The 19,862-nt window shown below is 32.6% G+C and overlaps 1 protein-coding gene across 2 annotated transcripts in view; it reads left to right on the top strand.

Annotated features, from left to right (window-relative positions):
- The first annotated feature begins 691 nt into the window (after positions 1 to 691).
- LOC134725472 (uncharacterized) overlaps positions 692 to 19,862 on the top strand; it is a 34,056-nt gene continuing 14,885 nt past the window's right edge. The window contains exons 1-4 of one of the 2 annotated variants that reach the window (XM_063589311.1): positions 692 to 876; positions 6,843 to 7,034; positions 9,100 to 9,188; positions 12,355 to 12,475. In XM_063589311.1, the coding sequence (XP_063445381.1) occupies positions 810 to 876; positions 6,843 to 7,034; positions 9,100 to 9,188; positions 12,355 to 12,475 (469 nt within the window). In that variant the 5' untranslated portion in view covers positions 692 to 809. The remainder of the gene's footprint in view (positions 877 to 6,842; positions 7,035 to 9,099; positions 9,189 to 12,354; positions 12,476 to 19,862) is intronic. The other variant, XM_063589310.1, reaches the window with a different exon arrangement.

Below are 19,862 nucleotides of genomic sequence, written 5' to 3'. Positions count from 1 at the left end.
AGTCGATTTAAATTTTATTAATCAATGTTTTTTTAAAAGGTGCCAACCATCACCCTTATTTGAAACAATAGTTTAACATCATTTAGAAACCTGTTTATTGTTTCACTGCAATATTGCCCTCTTAACGTGCTATGGTGGCTTTTTTCTTATGCTGTATTGTCTTATTTGCGTGTAACCAACATCTCCTACAGGTTTTGTCCAACCCATCTTTAGTTCCTAGTATATTTTTGTCTTGTTTTTGGCACATATTTGAATTCAAACCTCATCTTTTTCTTCTTTTTTTTTTTTCTTTTTTTTTTTTTTATCTAAGTTGAATTTGAAACACTTATTTAGGAATGCACACCTAATTGTATGTAAACATACTATTATAAAGTGTTCTGAGAAGTGATAATCATTTTCTATCATGGTTTGTAATGCACATGTTATTTAAGATTTAAATTGTTGACATACTTTTATAAAGTGTTCATAGAAATGAGAATAATTTTCTACTGCATATATATATAGGTGGATGAACATGTTAGCCAGTCGCTGTGGTTTATCCAAATTATAGCACAGTAATAACAAAGAGATTTGCCATGTATAAATATTCTATTTTTTTTTGTACTGAGAGAGACCGAGAATGTTTAATTCCAAGCCTTAATACGTGTTGTGTAGTCCTCATCATGTGGGATAATCACATGTGATTTGTTTCCTTATTACACATTGTTTACGAATAAACTAATCATGTAGTAAACACACTTCACACTAATAAATAATCGAGTAAATAATAATTTCCGGAAAGTAGAAATTTAAGTAATATACAGTTAGACATGGTAGAAACATTGTTTTTGTTTATTTTGACGATAGTGATAACCAGCGCAAGAAACGACAATAAAGGTAATTATCATATTTATTAATACATATCTGTGTACATTCAGTAGTATTTTTTCAAAGAATTTTACTCGGAAGTTTGGAATAACTTGCAATTTGTCATTTTAATTTGAAAACCGCGAGATTGAGATGTATATATGTATATATTCACTTGGTTTACGTGGCTTGGTTTATATATATCACTATGTTGTTGTTGAAAGCCGTATGGGATAGGTGTTACATTGGTATGCATACGACATCTTCTTTTTTGTATTATATTTTAAACGTTGATTGATACTTAACATGCATGCCTAGTATTTTATTTGTAACACATATATTAAAAAGAAGATGTGGTATGATTGCCAATGAGACAACTATCCACAAAAGACCAAAACGACACAGACATTAACAACTATAGGTCACCGTACGGCCTTCAACAATGAGCCCATACCGCAGAGTCAGCTATAAAAGGCCCCGATAAGAGAATGTAAAACAATTCAAACGAGAAAACTAACGGCCTTATTCATGTAAAAAAAATGTACGAAAAACAAATATGTAACACATTAGCAAACGACAACCACTGAATTACAGGCTCCTGGCTTGGGACAGGCACATACATAAATAATCTGCCTTCTATGTTGCTATTCCGTTATCAGCACGAAACACAGAATATATTCGTAATTTAAATTGCCGAATCATTTAATTCAAAATATAAATTGTTTCAGTTAAATATGATTATGATGATTAACCCGTCAACGCACAATCATAAATGTGCCGATGCGGCGAAAAGCAATCACCAATTAATTATTCACAATCTTAAAGATATGAATGAAATAATGGAGGTGTGGAGTTTACGTCAATGAAACAGCAGCTTACACATTAACCTTAGTTACACGTTGAGGATATGCATGTATGTAAACTTTGTACACGTGTGCATTCAAGGAGTGCGAACTTTGAACAGAAGTTTATCAAGTGGATTTTTAACATACAGGGAAAAACAAGTCGATTGCACTTTGCTATTTTAAAATAGTAACTTTATATTTCACACGATATATATTTTGCGAAATATCTATATCTGTACGTTTAAAAAAGGGTACAACACAATGAAAATAGATATGAAAAAATACAAAATTCCTTAAATATTTCGGATAACAGCCGACAAAAGTGCGAAGTTATAATATACATATTCAAAATCTAGTACCGCTTGATTTGAACTACCGCTTCTCGTGCCAACGTTTTAAACTTTTTTGTATCCTATATCTTTCTTGAGTGTCTGTCTCCTCTCTGAACCACGAGCTAGTGTTGTTGTCAATGATAATAATTGTCCGTCATCGTTGTGTTAAGATATCATTCTCTATATATATGTTCCAGACCGTATGAGTATTTGGACCGTATGCGTATACTCGTACGGTCCGACCATACGCGTACGGTATATACTCATACGGTCTAGTACGAGCTGGACCATACCGGTATTTGGACCGTATGGGTATATTTTAGACAAATATTTATCAACAAACTTTTATTGAGTTTTACAAATTAACATTTAATAATTTATTACAATTAGATAAATAAACTAGTGAACATTTAATTGAATTGAATAGTTCTGAAATTAATTGTCTATCGACATCCTGTTTTGGCACTCTCGGCCCGGGTGACACTTGCTGCCACAAGGAACGTCTGATTTCTTACATTTGCATGTCTTTGTCAGGCAATTCGTCTGACATGGAAAAAAAAGTTAAATGGATGACATGAAAAGTTCAATGAGGGATAAACAACTTCATTCATATAGTTTTTTCACTGACCCCCTACCCCCATCTTAACTTAATTTTGGAAAAACTGATTGACCAATAAAGATATGTATAAAATCCATGTAAATTCAAAATAACTTGCAGCTATTTTGACCCCCCCCCCCCCCCCCCCCCAAAAAAAAAAAAAAAAAACAAAAAAAAACAAAAAACTGTTTGAATTAAGTTTTCTTTTTATGCTTCATTGATTTTTTTTAATGTCATCCCTAAGTATGACGAAAAAAAGTTGAAATAAGACAATAAGGTATCATTCAACTTGTAATTCAACTTGAGCTATTAATAAAAAAAACAAAAAAAATATGGGTAATGGAAATTAGAAAATGAGGTCGTGAAAATAGATTTGAAGTGTCAATTCAAGAGCGGAAGTCCCTGCTAGACTTTCATTTCACTACGAGTCATTATCTATTGTAAGAATTTTAAAATAGTTAATTTTGACAAATTCATGTATATTTTAACGTTACTTCCGGGATTCTTGTTTCCGTTTCCGCACTGTTCTTCCCACTCTCTCCCAACCATTAGCTTTCATTAAACTTGACAATTGATATGACATCATTCAATTTATATAAATTATATATATATTTTTTACTATAAAGTACGAATATATACACGAATAAAAGTTCATGGTTAAATTAAGAATGGGAATAAGGAGTATATCATAAAGAAAACAACACGACCAAAGGTACTTATCAGGGGCATTTTCAAAAAGTTTAAGCTGCTTGTTACGTGAATTTTCAACACAGCAATCGTATTTGATATTTTTTGAAAATAATTTACGAACAGAAAAGAAAACACTGTCAGAAACAAGTTACTGTGCTTTGATATTATTGTTTAAACCTAGAACTATAAAATTATCAACAGTAATACATTATCGAAATGCTTTTACAGTACTTTTTAAATTATAGTACTGCAATGCACACTTTAAGATCTAGATAAATATATCTGGATGGTCGAGAAAACAATATGTTCCTCTTATTTTTTATCTAAAAATATTAAACTAAGTTGACTTTCGATTATCGATGTTAGTGTAGAAGAGTCCCAAGATTGAAGTCATACATAGTCCCTGCATTGAAGTCATACATAGTCCCTGCATTGAAGTCATACATAGTCCCTGCATTGAAGTCATACATAGTCCCTGCATTGAAGTCATACATAGTCCCTGCATTGAAGTCATACAATTGTCCCTGCATTGAAGTCATACAATTGTCCCTGGATTGAAGTCATACAATTGTCCCTGGATTGAAGTCATACAATTGTCCCTGGATTGAAGTCATACATAGTCCCTGCATTGAAGTCATACATAGTCCCTGCATTGAAGTCATACAATTGTCCCTGCATTGAAGTCATACAATTGTCCCTGGATTGAAGTCCTACAATTGTCCCTGCATTGAAGTCATACATAGTCCCTGCATTGAAGTCATACATAGTCCCTGCATTGAAGTCATACAATTGTCCCTGGATTGAAGTCCTACAATTGTCCCTGCATTGAAGTCATACATAGTCCCTGCATTGAAGTCATTCATAGTCCCTGCATTGAAGTCATACAATTGTCCCTGGATTGAAGTCATACAATTGTCCCTGGATTGAAGTCATACAATTGTCCCTGCATTGAAGTCATACAATTGTCCCTGCATTGAAGTCATACATAGTCCCTGCATTGAAGTCATTCATAGTCCCTGCATTGAAGTCATACAATTGTCCCTGGATTGAAGTCATACAATTGTCCCTGGATTGAAGTCCTACAATTGTCCCTGCATTGAAGTTATACATAGTCCCTGCATTGAAGTCATACAATTGTCCCTGGATTGAAGTCATACAATTGTCCCTGGATTGAAGTCATTCATAGTCCCTGCATTGAAGTCATACATAGTCCCTGCATTGAAGTTATACATAGTCCCTGCATTGAAGTCATACAATTGTCCCTGGATTGAAGTCATACAATTGTCCCTGGATTGAAGTCATACAATTGTCCCTGCATTGAAGTCATACATAGTCCCTGCATTGAAGTTATACATAGTCCCTGCATTGAAGTCATACAATTGTCCCTGCATTGAAGTCATACAATTGTCCCTGGATTGAAGTCCTACAATTGTCCCTGGATTGAAGTCCTACAATTGTCCCTGCATTGAAGTCATACATAGTCCCTGGATTGAAGTTATACATAGTCCCTGCATTGAAGTCATACAATTGTCCCTGCATTGAAGTCATACAATTGTCCCTGGATTGAAGTCCTACAATTGTCCCTGCATTGAAGTCATACATAGTCCCTGGATTGAAGTTATACATAGTCCCTGCATTGAAGTCATACAATTGTCCCTGCATTGAAGTCATACAATTGTCCCTGGATTGAAGTCATACAATTGTCCCTGGATTGAAGTCATACATAGTCCCTGCATTGAAGTCATACAATTGTCCCTGGATTGAAGTCATACAATTGTCCCTGGATTGAAGTCATACAATTGTCCCTGGATTGAAGTCATACAATTGTCCCTGCATTGAAGTCATACAATTGTCCCTGCATTGAAGTCATACAATTGTCCCTGGATTGAAGTCATACAGTTGTCCCTGGATTGAAGTCATACAATTGTCCCTGCATTGAAGTCATACATAGTCCCTGCATTTAAGTCATACAGTTGTCCCTGGATTGAAGTCATACAGTTGTCCCTGGATTGAAGTCATACAATTGTCCCTGCATTGAAGTCATACATAGTCCCTGCATTGAAGTCATACATAGTCCCTGCATTGAAGTCATACAATTGTCCCTGGATTGAAGTCATACAGTTGTCCCTGGATTGAAGTCATACAATTGTCCCTGGATTTAAGTCATACAATTGTCCCTGCATTGAAGTCATACAATTGTCCCTGGATTGAAGTCATACAGTTGTCCCTGGATTGAAGTCATACAATTGTCCCTGCATTGAAGTCATACAATTGTCCCTGCATTTAAGTCATACAGTTGTCCCTGCATTGAAGTCATACAATTGTCCCTGGATTGAAGTCATACAGTTGTCCCTGGATTGAAGTCATACAATTGTCCCTGCATTGAAGTCATACAATTGTCCCTGGGTTGAAGTCATACATAGTCCCTGCATTGAAGTCATACATAGTCCCTGCATTGAAGTCATACAATTGTCCCTGGATTGAAGTCATACAATTGTCCCTGGATTGAAGTCATACAATTGTCCCTGCATTGAAGTTATACATAGTCCCTGCATTGAAGTCATACATAGTCCCCGCATTGAAGTCATACAATTGTCCCTGGATTGAAGTCATACAATTGTCCCTGGATTGAAGTCATACAATTGTCCCTGGATTGAAATCAAACATCAGAGAGACTAAAACTGTGTTCGGACACAGGAATGCTCTTATATTTTGTAACCTAGTGATATGAAACAGTTACAAAAACACCTCGTCATTTTGAACATTTTAGTTTATGTCGTAAAGATTATTACCTATAGGTCATCTGTAAGGTAAATGTTAATCAACCAACCAGAACATTTGGAAAAATCAAGTGGCTTTAGAAAATGTTACGTTTGCATAATCTTTTGAATATTCATATGTACCAAATAGCGAAGTTGTGAACCAGGGTACATCGTGCCTGTCCAACTCAACCTTCCGTCGTCACATTATTCTTGCCAGAATAGCGCCTATGTTTTTTTTTCAAATCCGCTTCAAATTTAGAAGAGGGTTAACATATTACATTTTTGTTTGTTTTTTTAGTAATTAAGATTATAACACAATATTGACAGCTGTATTTTTGACATTTTTATCTATTATGTCTGTTTTGTTCCTACATTGTTGTCAATATAATGTAATTTTATGCGACTCTTATACAAGTGAGAGGTTTAGCTAGCTATAAAACCAGGTTCAATCCACAATAAGAAAACATAAGAAAATGCCTATACCAAGTCAGGAATATGGTTCTTTTTATTCATTCGTCTGGTGTGTTTGAGCTTTTGATTTTGCCCTTTGATTAGTGACTTTTCGTTTTGATTTTTGTAATTTTACTATTTACATTTTATTCTTATTACTCGAATAAGTTATGTTTTTCTCATAACTTTTCCGGAAACGGGAAATCATTGCCAGAACGTTACTTTACACTTCTCAGGGGCGTACATTATGTGAGCTTGTTCACTAAAGGTTCTATATTTTTTTTTAGAATATATTTAAAATGAATACTGACTTTTTCAGCGTATTCTGAAGATGATGTGTACATCTCAAATTCTTCTACAACCTATAGTAATATCCCGACAGAATGCAACCTATTTGGTAACGAGTTTGAAGCAGATTATCCAGTGCAAAAGATAAACATTAACATCACAGAGAATGGGACTTACTGGATTGGTGCAAAAATAGGATTCAAACGAAATATAAATCCTTTGGGTGCGTTTATCTATTATCTTAATTTTTAAATCCTTGATTTGAGTAAAAATAAACAACAGGAGAAAATTTACAAGTAATATTTTAGGTGTAATCAGGATTAATCCACCATTTTCTACTCAAGAAAATGTCTCTACCAAGTTAAAACAAGAGGCTCTCAAGAGCCTGAATCGCTCACCTTAATTTTTTTGGTTAAATCTCTCATCAATGATTATTTTGGCTTTTCAATTTATTTAAATGTTCTTTGAATCGTCCTATTTTCTTCAAAAGCAATGAAAAAAAACCTTTTTCTCCTATGTTCTATTTTAGCCATAGGAGCTATGTTTCTTGACATACAAAGAAATAAAATATAAAATTTATACTAGATACTCTGAAACTCATTTAGCGTAAGTTTGGCTGAAATTGATACTGCAGTTTCAAAGGAGAAGATTTTTAAAAGCAAGTCAACATGATGAACAAATTGTGAAAAAAAGTCTTTAAAGGGCAATAACTCCTTAAGGGGTCAATTGACAATTTTGGTCAGATTGACTTATTTGTAGATCTTACTTTGCTAAACATTTTTGCTATTAACAGTTTATCTGTATCTATAATAATATTCAAGATAACCAAAAACTGCAAAATTTCTTTAAAATCATCACTTCAGGGGCATTATACCTGAAAAAGCAGTTACCCAATTCGGCTGAAAATTTCAGGACAGCTAGACCTTGACCTAATAAATACTTTAACTTCTTGTCTTATTTGCTCTAAATGCCGGATTTTTTGAGATATAAGCCAAAAACTGCATTTTACCCTGTGTTCTATTTTTAGCCATGACGGCTATGTTTTTTTTGACGAAATAGAAAATAAAGCACAAACTTTATTTTATACACCCTACTGATCATTCAGTTGAAGTTTGGTTGAATTTGGTTCAGTAGTTTAATAGGAGAAGATTTTTTAAAGTAACCAAACATGATGAACAAATTGTGAAAAATTATCATTAAAGGACAATAACCCCTTAAGGGGTCAATTGACAATTTTGGTCATATTAACTTACTTGTAGATCTTACTTTGCTGATCATTTTTGCTGTTTACAGTTTATCTTTATCTATAATAATATTCAAGATAATGACCAAAAACTGCAAAATTTCCTTAAAATTACCAATTAAGTGGCAGCAACCCAACAATGGGTTGTTTGATTCATCTGAAAATTTCAGGGCTGATAGATCTTGACCTAATGAACATTTTTACCTCGTCAGATTTGCTCAGATTTGAGATATAAGCCAAAAGCTGCATTTGACCCCTGTTCAATTTTTAGCAATGGCGACCATGTTTGTCGGTAGATCAAAACTTCGGATACAATTTATAAACTAGATACCCTAAGGAACATTCAGTTAAAGTTTGGAAGTATTTGGCCTAGTAGTTTCAGAGGAGAAGATTCTTGAAATAGTTTACGACGACAGACGACGACGACGAAAGACGACAGACGACGGACGCCAAGTGATGGCAAAAGATTCATGTGATGTATCTGAGCTTTAATTTTGCCATTTAATAAAGTACTTTCCGTTTTGAATTTTCCTTGGAGATCGTTATTTTACTTTTTAAGAATAATAATTTGCAAAATTTCTTGGAACAATCGACGGTATATTGAGGTCTACAAGAACACTCAAGAGAACTCGTGCGGTCTGTTTAGTTTACAAGTGGTATCAGCTTACAAGCGCGCTGATAAAACGAAGACTTACTTTGTACACAATGTTAATACCCCTGCACTAAATCCCTAAAACCTACTTTTACATTTTTACAGGTACTGTTAGAGGTAGACTTTTAATCCCAATGCTCTCATCCGTCTCGTAGCTAGACTATTTTTTATTTCTTATTTGAGATTTCCAAATTCATGCAAGTCTTATACGTGTACATGTACATGAATATGTGTACTTACATAAAGTTGATTTTTTATACATGTATTTATCAATAAAGGGTAATTTTATATCTAATTAAGCACCAGTATAATGATAAGATCAAATACAATGTTATTACCGTGTTATAAGTATATTAAAATCATTGACATTTACTAATTTCTCTGCTATCTTAGGAGTTCGTAATGTGTGTAAAAACAACCAAACTGGAACTTTAGAGGAATGTAACAGGCATTGTAAAGGCCAGAAGTATTTTAGCTACAACGTGAGTATGTGTTCGTACGTTAAAACACCATGCTAAGAACTAAAAGGTATGAATAAAATGAGATTGTCAAAAGCAAATCATCAATTTTGTTTTTTTTATATTGACAACTAATGTTGTCATCTTCAATTTTAAAGTTTGGCCTTCAAACATATATTAGTTTGGAATGCATTTCAAGTAATTTGTATCATTTGGTTTTCATAGATTCGAAATTAGATAGTGTAATTAGATTTAAATTTAACAAAAACAAAGCACAAATTTAGGTTTAAAACATTCTCACGGCCGACACTCGGCTAACCGAGAGATTGATCGGTTAATCTATATTAAGTATGCGGCTATATGGGCGGTTGGTCTGTTAATCGGGTTGGCTAAAGTCTGTTAATCAAGTGTTGTAGAGAAAATCATTGCAATGTCAGTATGTTTCATTGTATAACTTTTTAAATATATTTTCGTCATAAATACTATTCATGTCTGGCAATACAATTCACTGTACTGAATTTAGCAGAGTAAATTTTTTTTCCAGCTTCGAGAAACGATATATTAAATGAAAAGGCGTGTTACTCATCACTAAATTTATACACATTTTACACACACAAAATGTACAAAATGACAAAGTGGTTGAATTTTATGCATGCAATATTTTGAACATCGGAAAAAGACAGGCATTATGTTTGTTAACAATATTAATATCATTATTTGAAAAATCTACAGAAAAATCCGTATTTTGGTGCCATAAAACAATTTTTATTAAAAACCTGATCTGTAAATGGGTCGGATGTACAAAACTCGGTCTGTTAATTGGCCTGCTAGAGTTATGAATGACAATACAAGTATAATTTGATTGCTATATATGTGGTGTTATCCGAACAAATGGTGGGATCAAGACGAGTGGCTAAAATATACGGGAACAACACATGAACAATAAAACACAAATTTAGACAATGGAAATTGAAAATTGAAAATTGATAAAAATTGTTTCAAAAAGTGTAAATAAAATATTAGAGTAATATTAATTTCTTGTTAGAATGGTCCCATATATCATGTGGATTCTGCATAATTGTTTTGAATGAAACCACTTTGTTATCTACATTAGTAACCAGTATATACATCAGACCTATAAACTTCGTAATGTAACAAAACATCGTTACTTTGTAGAAATGAAACATCGCGAAAATTCAAATTTACTCAAAAATAAAATCAATATTATGCATTTGTTGTGATTTCCAAGAAAATAAAAATTGTTACACATTAAAGTTAATCAGCTCCCAACACAAATATTGATAGAAAAAAACTCACTAATGTCGATGTATTGTTTAGAACCATGTCTTACTTACGAATAGAACACAATGGTCATATTCCTTACTTGGTACAGACATTTCCTTAAGTAGAAAAGACGATGCATATCGCAAAACGTATGGAATTTAACTAACTGCATTGTAACACCTGACAGATAAATAGATGTTGCAGACTTTGAATAGACTAAAAAAATAAGTCTGATTGATAACGTAAATAAGAAATTCATGCATATTCCAGCAGCCAATCCATGGCCAATACATATCACGCTACTGAAGTGACACACCCTTCAATAAAATGCAAAGAATGTCAAATAAAAATGTGCTTACTAGAAGGATACTGTTGCACCGTATTGTCATTTTTCTACACAAGTACATCTTATTCTTTTAAACTTTTTCAATTGGAAAATATAAAGGTAGCAAAACTATTGTCGTAGCTAAATACCTCTTAACTGACACAATTTAAATTGCCCAACCCATTAACAGACTGTATTCCCGTAATACTCACTAAAATATGGTATTACTGAAGTTATATTACTTTAATGAAATATTTACTAATGTCAATTTATTTAAAAAAAAACAAATTACTATTTTGTGTCCTTTAATGATATATAAAAAAAATTCAGCCTTTAATCCAAAAAAATTCTATGCGTACATGTATAAGCATAAAAAACACATACTTGCGCGACGCCTATTATTTTTACTAAAAACTGCGAAGGTTTTAAAACGTTTTAAAAGGTGGAACATGTTCTGTGATATATATCATTTTGTTAGACACTTTTATTTTTTTGATTTGGTTCATATAATATACCAAAATTCTGTATATTTAACAGAAGTTAACATAAAATTATGCGTTTTACTCCTAACAGACGTATAACCGAACCGATTAACAGATCAACCGCTCATATCGCCGCATTATCAATATAGATTCACCGACCAATCTCTAAATTAGCCGAGTGACCGCCTGTTAATTCAAAATGGTTTGTTTGATTTATACTTAACATTCTAAAACTATGGCCAGAATTTGATCTTTAAAAATGGTGAAATTAAATTTTAGAAAGACCTATTTTGAAGGGACATTGTTACGATACTTTTATCAAGTCCTTTAAGATTGGATTTTGTGGAATTTAAGTTGATTCACACAAAGGTTCTTTGCGTCGCCTCTGGGACTTTAAAGCCCATTGATGACCTTGGACTGTATCGAGCTCTTTGGTCAATGTTCCATTCTAAATTCTAAATATCGGTTTTGATAGAAATGTGACTAAATGATACTAACAAACAGATTCAACTGTATATGCATTTGGTTTAGATAATTGTTAGTGCGAATATTTCAAGATATGGAAAAATAGTTTAGATCCCTTTAATATGTAAAAATAAAATATTCATTTAATGAGTTTATATGAACACAAAATAATTATTTAATGTTTTGAGAGGATATCATCTAGTATCGTACTTGTGAAATGTGAAATAGATCTGTATAATATTTAAAACCCTATTGCAAAACCCTTCATTATATTGACAAGGTGGAAACATCTTATATTAACAACTAGTTACAAGTATTTAAAATTATCAAAGATGACAAGTAAGTTATTATTAGCCTTTGTTAGTCTTGTATTATTATAATTTTAGTTTCTTGTGTACAACTTGGAAATTAGTATGGCGTTCATTATCACTGAACTAGTATAAATTTGTTGAGGGACCAGCTGAAGGACGCATCCGGGTGCGATAATTTCTCACTACATTGAAGACCTGTTGGCGAACTTCTGCTGTTGTTTTTTTTCTATGGTCGGGTCTTTGTCCCTTTGACACATTCCCCATTTCCATTCTCAATTTTATTGTTTTACCCAAGATTATAAATATTGCATATTGAATTACAGGAAGAATCTTGTAGTTGTTTGAAAAGTAACCACTCTGACGTTGGGCTTTCAAAGACTAAAATATGTAAACATTCTGAGAATGGTCTGTGTTCTGAACACAACTGTGTAGTGTACGAAAGAGGTGAGTACCATTATACTTCCGATTCCTTTGTGATAATTTAAATTTTAATTATAAATACGAGACCTCACTATAAATAGTGTTAATCAGAAACTATATTTGGAAATTTTGATTATGTATATATACTTTTTTTTATTTTTTATGTGAAATTGGTTTACTGCTGTAAATCTGTTTATGCTAATTCTATTTTTACTCCAAATAATTCTTACAAACATGACATTCTTCCCTCCAACACATATCCGTTGCTTAGTTTTCGAAATGTTCCGAATTCCAATTATGGCAATTTTTGAACTATACTTATAAGGCGAGTGACATTAAGGTTGGTATTTACGTCTGTACCACAACTCGTTTTGACGAATTGCAGAGTATGCCCGAGGCTAAGGAAACAGCAGTGCTAACCAAGCGTCACAAAACAAATACAGGATACATACTTTATAAACTCTAGTTTCATTGAAATGTTTTAGTTTTAGTTTTCTATTTGTGTCATGTGTACTTTTATTTGTCTATTTGTCTTTTTCCTTTTTAGTCATGGCGTTGTCAGTTTATTTTCGATCTATGTGTTTGACTGTCCCTCTGGTATCTTTCGCCCCTCTTTTGTGGACACCAAATGTTATATAAGAGGTGTACAAGTTGTATTTTTTGTTAACAAATTACAATTTGTACAAGGTTTTTGTACAAGTTATCAGTATTTTGAAACACACCTTCTTAAATCAGGTGACACAAGTTTATTTTCCATAATTATCCAGTTCGATGTATTTTTACTGACATATTTCTATACTTTAATCAAACATTAAGGACAACTGATTAATTTAGATAATATCTATTTTTGACTATGTGCAATACTGTAGCATGAAGGTGTGAAAATAAAGCAGGAATAAGCCTAATTAAATACACTGCGCTTGTGCTTTTTAGTTAAGTTAAAAAATTCAAAAAATACTGATAACTTGTATAACAATACTATACAAATTATAATGTGTACAACAGCATATATATACTAGTGATTAAGATGCAGATTTCCCTAACTATAAATGAAACAAATAAAATAAAATTGAATCATTCCCTAAGTAAAGATCGAACGAAAGCAAAGTATAAAAGCAACTTCCCACTTAGTGGTCGATTCAAACATATCTTCATAGAGAACTTTTAATAGATCTACTGCACCCCAGAGTACAAATCAAACAGACCCGTAATACGTGTAACAAAAATAAAGAACTGAATACGAACTGTAAATATACAACGTCTATTTGTACAAGACTACTCTTACTATCAGGAGATGTTTCTTTAAATCATGGGCCAGTAAAATTTCCGTAAGGGACATGCGAGAAGTGAGTCAGAAAGAACCAACGGGCAATCCAGTGCGATGATTGTAACGTGTGGTTCCACCTAAAATGTATAGACCTACCCCTAAACGAATATGAACTACTTGGAAGTACAACTGAAAGCTGGTTCTGAAAAATATGTTATCTACCAGATTTTAGCGATTCTTATTTTATTGATTTTAACGAGTAATCAAACGCACCAAATGACAGTCTAACGTCTAACTCTACTTCCGGTGTAAATAAACTTTTATTTCAAGACTTGAGAGAGACCAGACGTCTGCATCCAAAGAACTTTATTGCGGCATATATTAATATTAACAGTCTCAGATACAAATTTGATGAGGTAAAAGAACTACTCACAGATAATATAGTTGACTTACTAATGATTGCCGAATCAAAATTGGACAATACCTTTCAAGACAACCTATTTCAAGTTGAAGGTTATAAATTACAAAGGCGTGACAGAAATCAGTACGGCGGTGGCTTACTTACCCTGATTAAATCAGACTTTCCATCAAGTAGAAAACAATGTTTCGAATCTGATATACTTGAAAATATTTGCTATGAAATTTATATAAATGATGCCAAATGGCTTATTATGGGAGCATACAAGCCTCCATCCATGAACAATGATGACTTTATTGAAAATTTTACAAAATCACTAGATAAATGTTTTGTGTCATATGACAATATTATTATTTTTGGTGACCTAAATTTTGACATGTTGTCTGCTGAAAAATCTCAAACTCTACATGATATATGTGATATTTTTAACTTGTCCCAACTGGTTAAAGGCCCAACATGTTTTAAAAAGGGATGTAATCCATCCCTTGTAGATGTTATTATTACAAATAAAAAGAATTTGTGTTTTAAAACAATAAATAGTCCAAATGGTGTTAGTGACTGTCATAATATTATTTCAACAGTTGTGAAAGGAAATTTACCTGCACAAAAACGCAGGGATGTAACATATAGAAGTTACAAAACTTTTGATATTGATGAATTTACAAATGATTTACAGAAAATAAAGATTTCGGAAAATTGTAATGAAAAAGATTTAAATAGAATATATGATGATTATGAGGAAGATTTTAAAAACATATTAAATAAACATGCACCTGTAAAATCTAGGGGTCAAAGACAAAAAAAAACTTCCTTGTATGAATAAAGAAATGAGAGGGGACATATATAGAAAACAAATGCTTTATTCACAATATACTAAAAACCGGAGTGACAAAAATTGGGAGAAATTTAGAAAACAAAGAAATTTGGTAACAAAGATAAAGAGAAAATCGATAAAAGTATACTTTTTAGAACGTTGGTCCGGTGGGTCAAAATCTTGCGATTTTTGGAAAACAGTCAAACCATTTTTCTCAAAAAAGGGGAACTGTGGAGAGCAAAAAATTTTATAATGTGAAAATGACAAAATTGTAAATTGTTCAAATGAAGTTTCAAATGTTTTTAATAATTTTTTCTACACAGTAGCAGACAAAATTGGAGCAGATGTTATATATGACCCCTCAAATCCCCCTAGTATAAAAGAAATTTTGGATAACAGAAAGCATAATTCTGATTTTGAATTTAAAAAAGTATCAAATGAAAATGTTGAAAAAATTTTGAATAAAATAAACATAAAGAAGGCTACAGGAGCAGATGGTATTCTACAATTTTTCACTATTTTTGCTGGATCTTATATTGCACCACAGCTGACAACTCTTGTAAATTTGTCAATTGATAATAATTGTTTCCCTGATAAACTTAAAGAAGCCCAAGTGACCCCCCTTCATAAAAAAAAGTGACCCATTATTAAAAACAAATTATAGACCAGTTAGTGTCTTACCCATATTTTCTAAAGATGAAAAAATATATGAAATTCAATTAACTGATTATTTTGATAAAATATTTAATCCATTTTTGTGTGCATTTAGACGTGGACATGGATGTCAGACCACACTTCTCAGAGTGTTAGAAGACTGGCGAGAAGCTCTTGATAAAAACCAGTACATTGCAGCAGTATTAATGGATCTTTCTAAGGCTTTTGACTGCCTGCCTCACAATATTATGCTAGATAAATTATCAGCATACGGTTTAACCCCCAATGCAGTTGCTCTTTTAAAGTCCTATTTATCTAATCGAAAACAGCAAATTTAAGTCAACAATGTTCTGAGTGGTTGGGCTGACATCCATAAAGGCGTACCACAGGGTTCGATACTAGGGCCATTGTTGTTTAATATATTTATAAATGATATTTTTCTTTTTATTAAAAATGGTAGTTTATATAACTATGCAGATGACAATACTTTATCTTTTTGTACTCCAGATTTCGATTTATTAATTTCAAATTTGGAATCTGATTCAAAAACACTTATTGAGTGGTTCAGGGTAAATAAAATGCAAGCAAATCCTGACAAATTTCAAGTTTTGGCTGTTGGCAAAAAGACCTCTGAAAAGAACCCATCTATACATATTCAAAATTCGAACCTCACATGTGAAAAAACAGTAAAATTATTAGACATTGAAATAGACTACCAGCTAAATTTTGATGTTCATATCAGCTCAATCTGTAGGAAGGCATCACAGCAATTAAATGTTTTAAAACGTTTAGGCTCATTTTTGGATAGACTTAGTAAACTTACTATATTTCATACTTTTATTCTTAGTAATTTTAATTTTTGCCCTTTGGCATGGCATTTTTGCACTGAGAAAAATTCCAAAAAACTAGAAAAGGTGCAGGAAAGAGCACTCCGTTTTGTTTATGAGGATTTTACCAGCTCCTACGAGGACCTTTTACTGAAAGCTAAGGTGCCTTCCTTGCAGATCAGACGGATAAGAACAATGGCTCTAGAAACTTTTAAAATTATAAACAACATCGCTCCTGTGTGCTTACAAAATTTGGTGAATGTCAAAAAATCTAAATATTCTTTCAGGTATGTAAATATTCTTGAAATTCCGCAGGTAAAGTCAACCCGTTACGGTAAAAAAATCGTTCAAATTTGCTGCTGCAACTTTATGGAACAGTCTTCCAAACCATTTCAGGACTGAAAACAGTTTTTCACATTTTAAAAGTCTTGTTCAGTCCTGGAACGGTTTGGAATGTCACTGTTCTGCTTGCAGATAATTCTTAAACTGTTTTATTATTTATGCTGCTTATTGGTTGCTCTGGTCAAGCATGTTTTTACTTCATTTTAAAATTTTGTTGATTATTTTTATTGCATGCTATGTATGTGAGATTTCAACTTTGTATTACAGGTTGTTTTATATGTCAAAATGCACTGTTTTTATGTTATTTATATGTTTTTATATTCGGTCAAAAGCTCCTTAGAGCTTGTGTTGCTTATTTGTACTCATGCCGAATCAAAATTAAGTTTTCTTATCTTATCTTATCTTAGTGGTTCGTCGTTTTTATTCTAACGAAAAAGTAAAATCACAAAAATGCTGAATTCCCAGGATTATTCAAAACGGAAAGTCCCTAATCAAATGGCAAAATAAATGCTCAACTAAATGAATAACAATGTCATATTCCTCACTTTGTAACGGCATTTTCTTAGAAAATGGTGGATTTCACCTGGTTTTATAGCCAGCTAAATCTCTCATTTGTGTGACAGTTACATCAAATTCCATTTTAATTCGATAGGACATATTCGTGACAAGGGAACGTGATTGTATTTATCACAATGGGGTCGAAATTGGTGCTGGTCCGGTGGTCCGAGACCAGTAGAATTTGTGTCGGACCAGTAGATTTTGTCAGCTGGTGGCTGGCGGACCAGTAGAATTTTTTTGTTAAAATCACTGATTGCATCTATATCTCGGTTTGTTTACAAACAAATAAACCCGCGAAATTATTTTTAGGGTACTCAGGGTACTATTTTAAAAGTATTTAATTAATATCTCAGATAATCGCCCTACACAACACCACAAAATGTGGAAACTTTGGATAGAGTTAAAATGCCGGGCAAAACAAATCAATTAATTAAGCGAAATTCAAAAGGAAGATTTTTCAAAGTGACAAAAGGAAATGTAAATATAAAATATCCTGTGAAAAAGATCTCGAATGGTTAAATTGTAAAGTCGATCGTAATGAAATACATTGTAAAACATGTGAACAATTTGCAGTGACAGACCTAGATGAGAAATGTATTTTTGGAACGAGATCTTCAAATTTTAAGTAAGACTTTGTTCTTGTTCATGAACAAACAGAACAGCACAATCAAAATAAAGAAGACGAAAGCAGCTGAGGAAAATAAAACTAAACATCTGTCATATCTTAAAGTGTTTATTAAATGAATGTAATTTTTGCAGGACCAGTAAATTTTGAGCCGGACCAGTAGATTTTATGTCGACTGGTCCAACTGGCCAGTACACTAAAAAGCTTAAATTCGACCCCTGTTATCACATAAGGAAAATTTCCGGTATCATCTGTGAAACTGATATGCCATAACGGTCAACCAACTAGTGATGTCGTCCGTAAAATTAACAAAGGAATGATTTGAACTTCACCATTTGGAACTCTTAGTTTAATAGCTCCTTTGTGAGCAGCAACCTTCTATCAAGGAAATCATGAAAGGAAATGCAAGCCCGAGAATATCGTATCAATTATACGATATATACTCCGTATGCACGCGCTGCTAGAATGTTGCTACATAGAAATGGAAGTTCCCAATTGAAATCAATTATTTTGTCGTCAAGTTTTGTTTTCAACCGACCCTCATTGTGAATATATAGATGCTAGTCAAGATATGGTACAGACTTAACGGCTTCAAATAAGGAAAATGAAGTGAAGAAAATGGTACTTTACTCCACTAGGTAAAATGGTGTGTGCAAATCGTATAACTCCTATATGTGAAATAGATCTGGAGTGAAAGAAGCTTTATTGTTAATGGGTTAAGTTCTACCAGTACATACTAGTGTATAATAGTCCGCTCAAGTAATGAAAGATTCAGTTTGGTTCCATTACTCTTTACTCTAAATATATACAAGAACTCTTTGTTGACGAACTTACCTATTATGTCCATTTTAGTCCATGATTCCTATGTAACCTGCTGAATTGTGTTTTTTTTTAGTTTTTGAGTCAAAAAGGCAGATGAACAGGTCAAAAACAATAAGTCTATCATACTTGTATTGCTATGTGGTACAATTTAGGACAATAATCAGCAAAGACCAATCAAAACAACATCTGATAAACAAATTTAATAATACTTTTAGATATTGGGATGATATTTTGCCTTTCTATAATGACGACTTCAGTATGTATACTAAAGAAATTTATCCTGTTGAAACTTGCTTTAAATAAAGCTTATACTCACAATGACCACTGTCCTTTCCTCGATCTTGATATCTATATCACTAACAGAAAGCTTAATACTAAAATTTATGATAAAAGAGATGATTATTCATTTCCTGTCGTTAATTATCCATTTTTAGATGGTGACGTTCCCTTGTCACCATCTTACGGTGTTTATATATATCAACTTGTACGATTCGCTCGTGTATGAAACAATGTTTTATATTTTAACGAGAGAAATTTATGTATTACTGAAAAATTAGTACACCAGTGTTATCGATATCACAAACTAGTCAATACATTTACTAAATTTAATCATCGGTATAAGGACATCATTCGTAAATATAGCTCAACATGCAGACTCCTATACGTTCAGTTATTTCACATAAAAAAAAAATTTAAATATATTTTATAAAGCACAAAAATGTCAGTATTCACCTTAGAAACTTACAAAACCTTTGAATAGACTTATTAAGAAGGGATATAGTTACGATACTGTTGTCAGGTCATTAAAGATTGCATATTTTGGTGTTAATATTGATTCACGTATAGGATCTTTGCATCGGAACTAAACACATTTATTCAAAAACCAGTTGTTAGCATGACACGGGTTATGTTCTTCTCATATATGTTATGATGGTATGATACTAAACCCCTAACGGGAAGGATTGTGCCTGATATTCATATGATGAAATCATAATCTTCTAATCAATTTAATTGAAGTCTGGAGCTGGCATGTCAGTTAACTGTTAGTAGTCTGTTGTTATTTATGTATTATTGTCATTTTGTA

The sequence above is a fragment of the Mytilus trossulus genome, chromosome 7, assembly GCF_036588685.1.
Source record: "Mytilus trossulus isolate FHL-02 chromosome 7, PNRI_Mtr1.1.1.hap1, whole genome shotgun sequence".
Taxonomy (NCBI): Eukaryota; Metazoa; Mollusca; class Bivalvia; order Mytilida; family Mytilidae; genus Mytilus; species Mytilus trossulus.
Note: the sequence above shows the minus strand (reverse complement) of the source record. Positions and strands in the feature narration are given on the sequence as shown.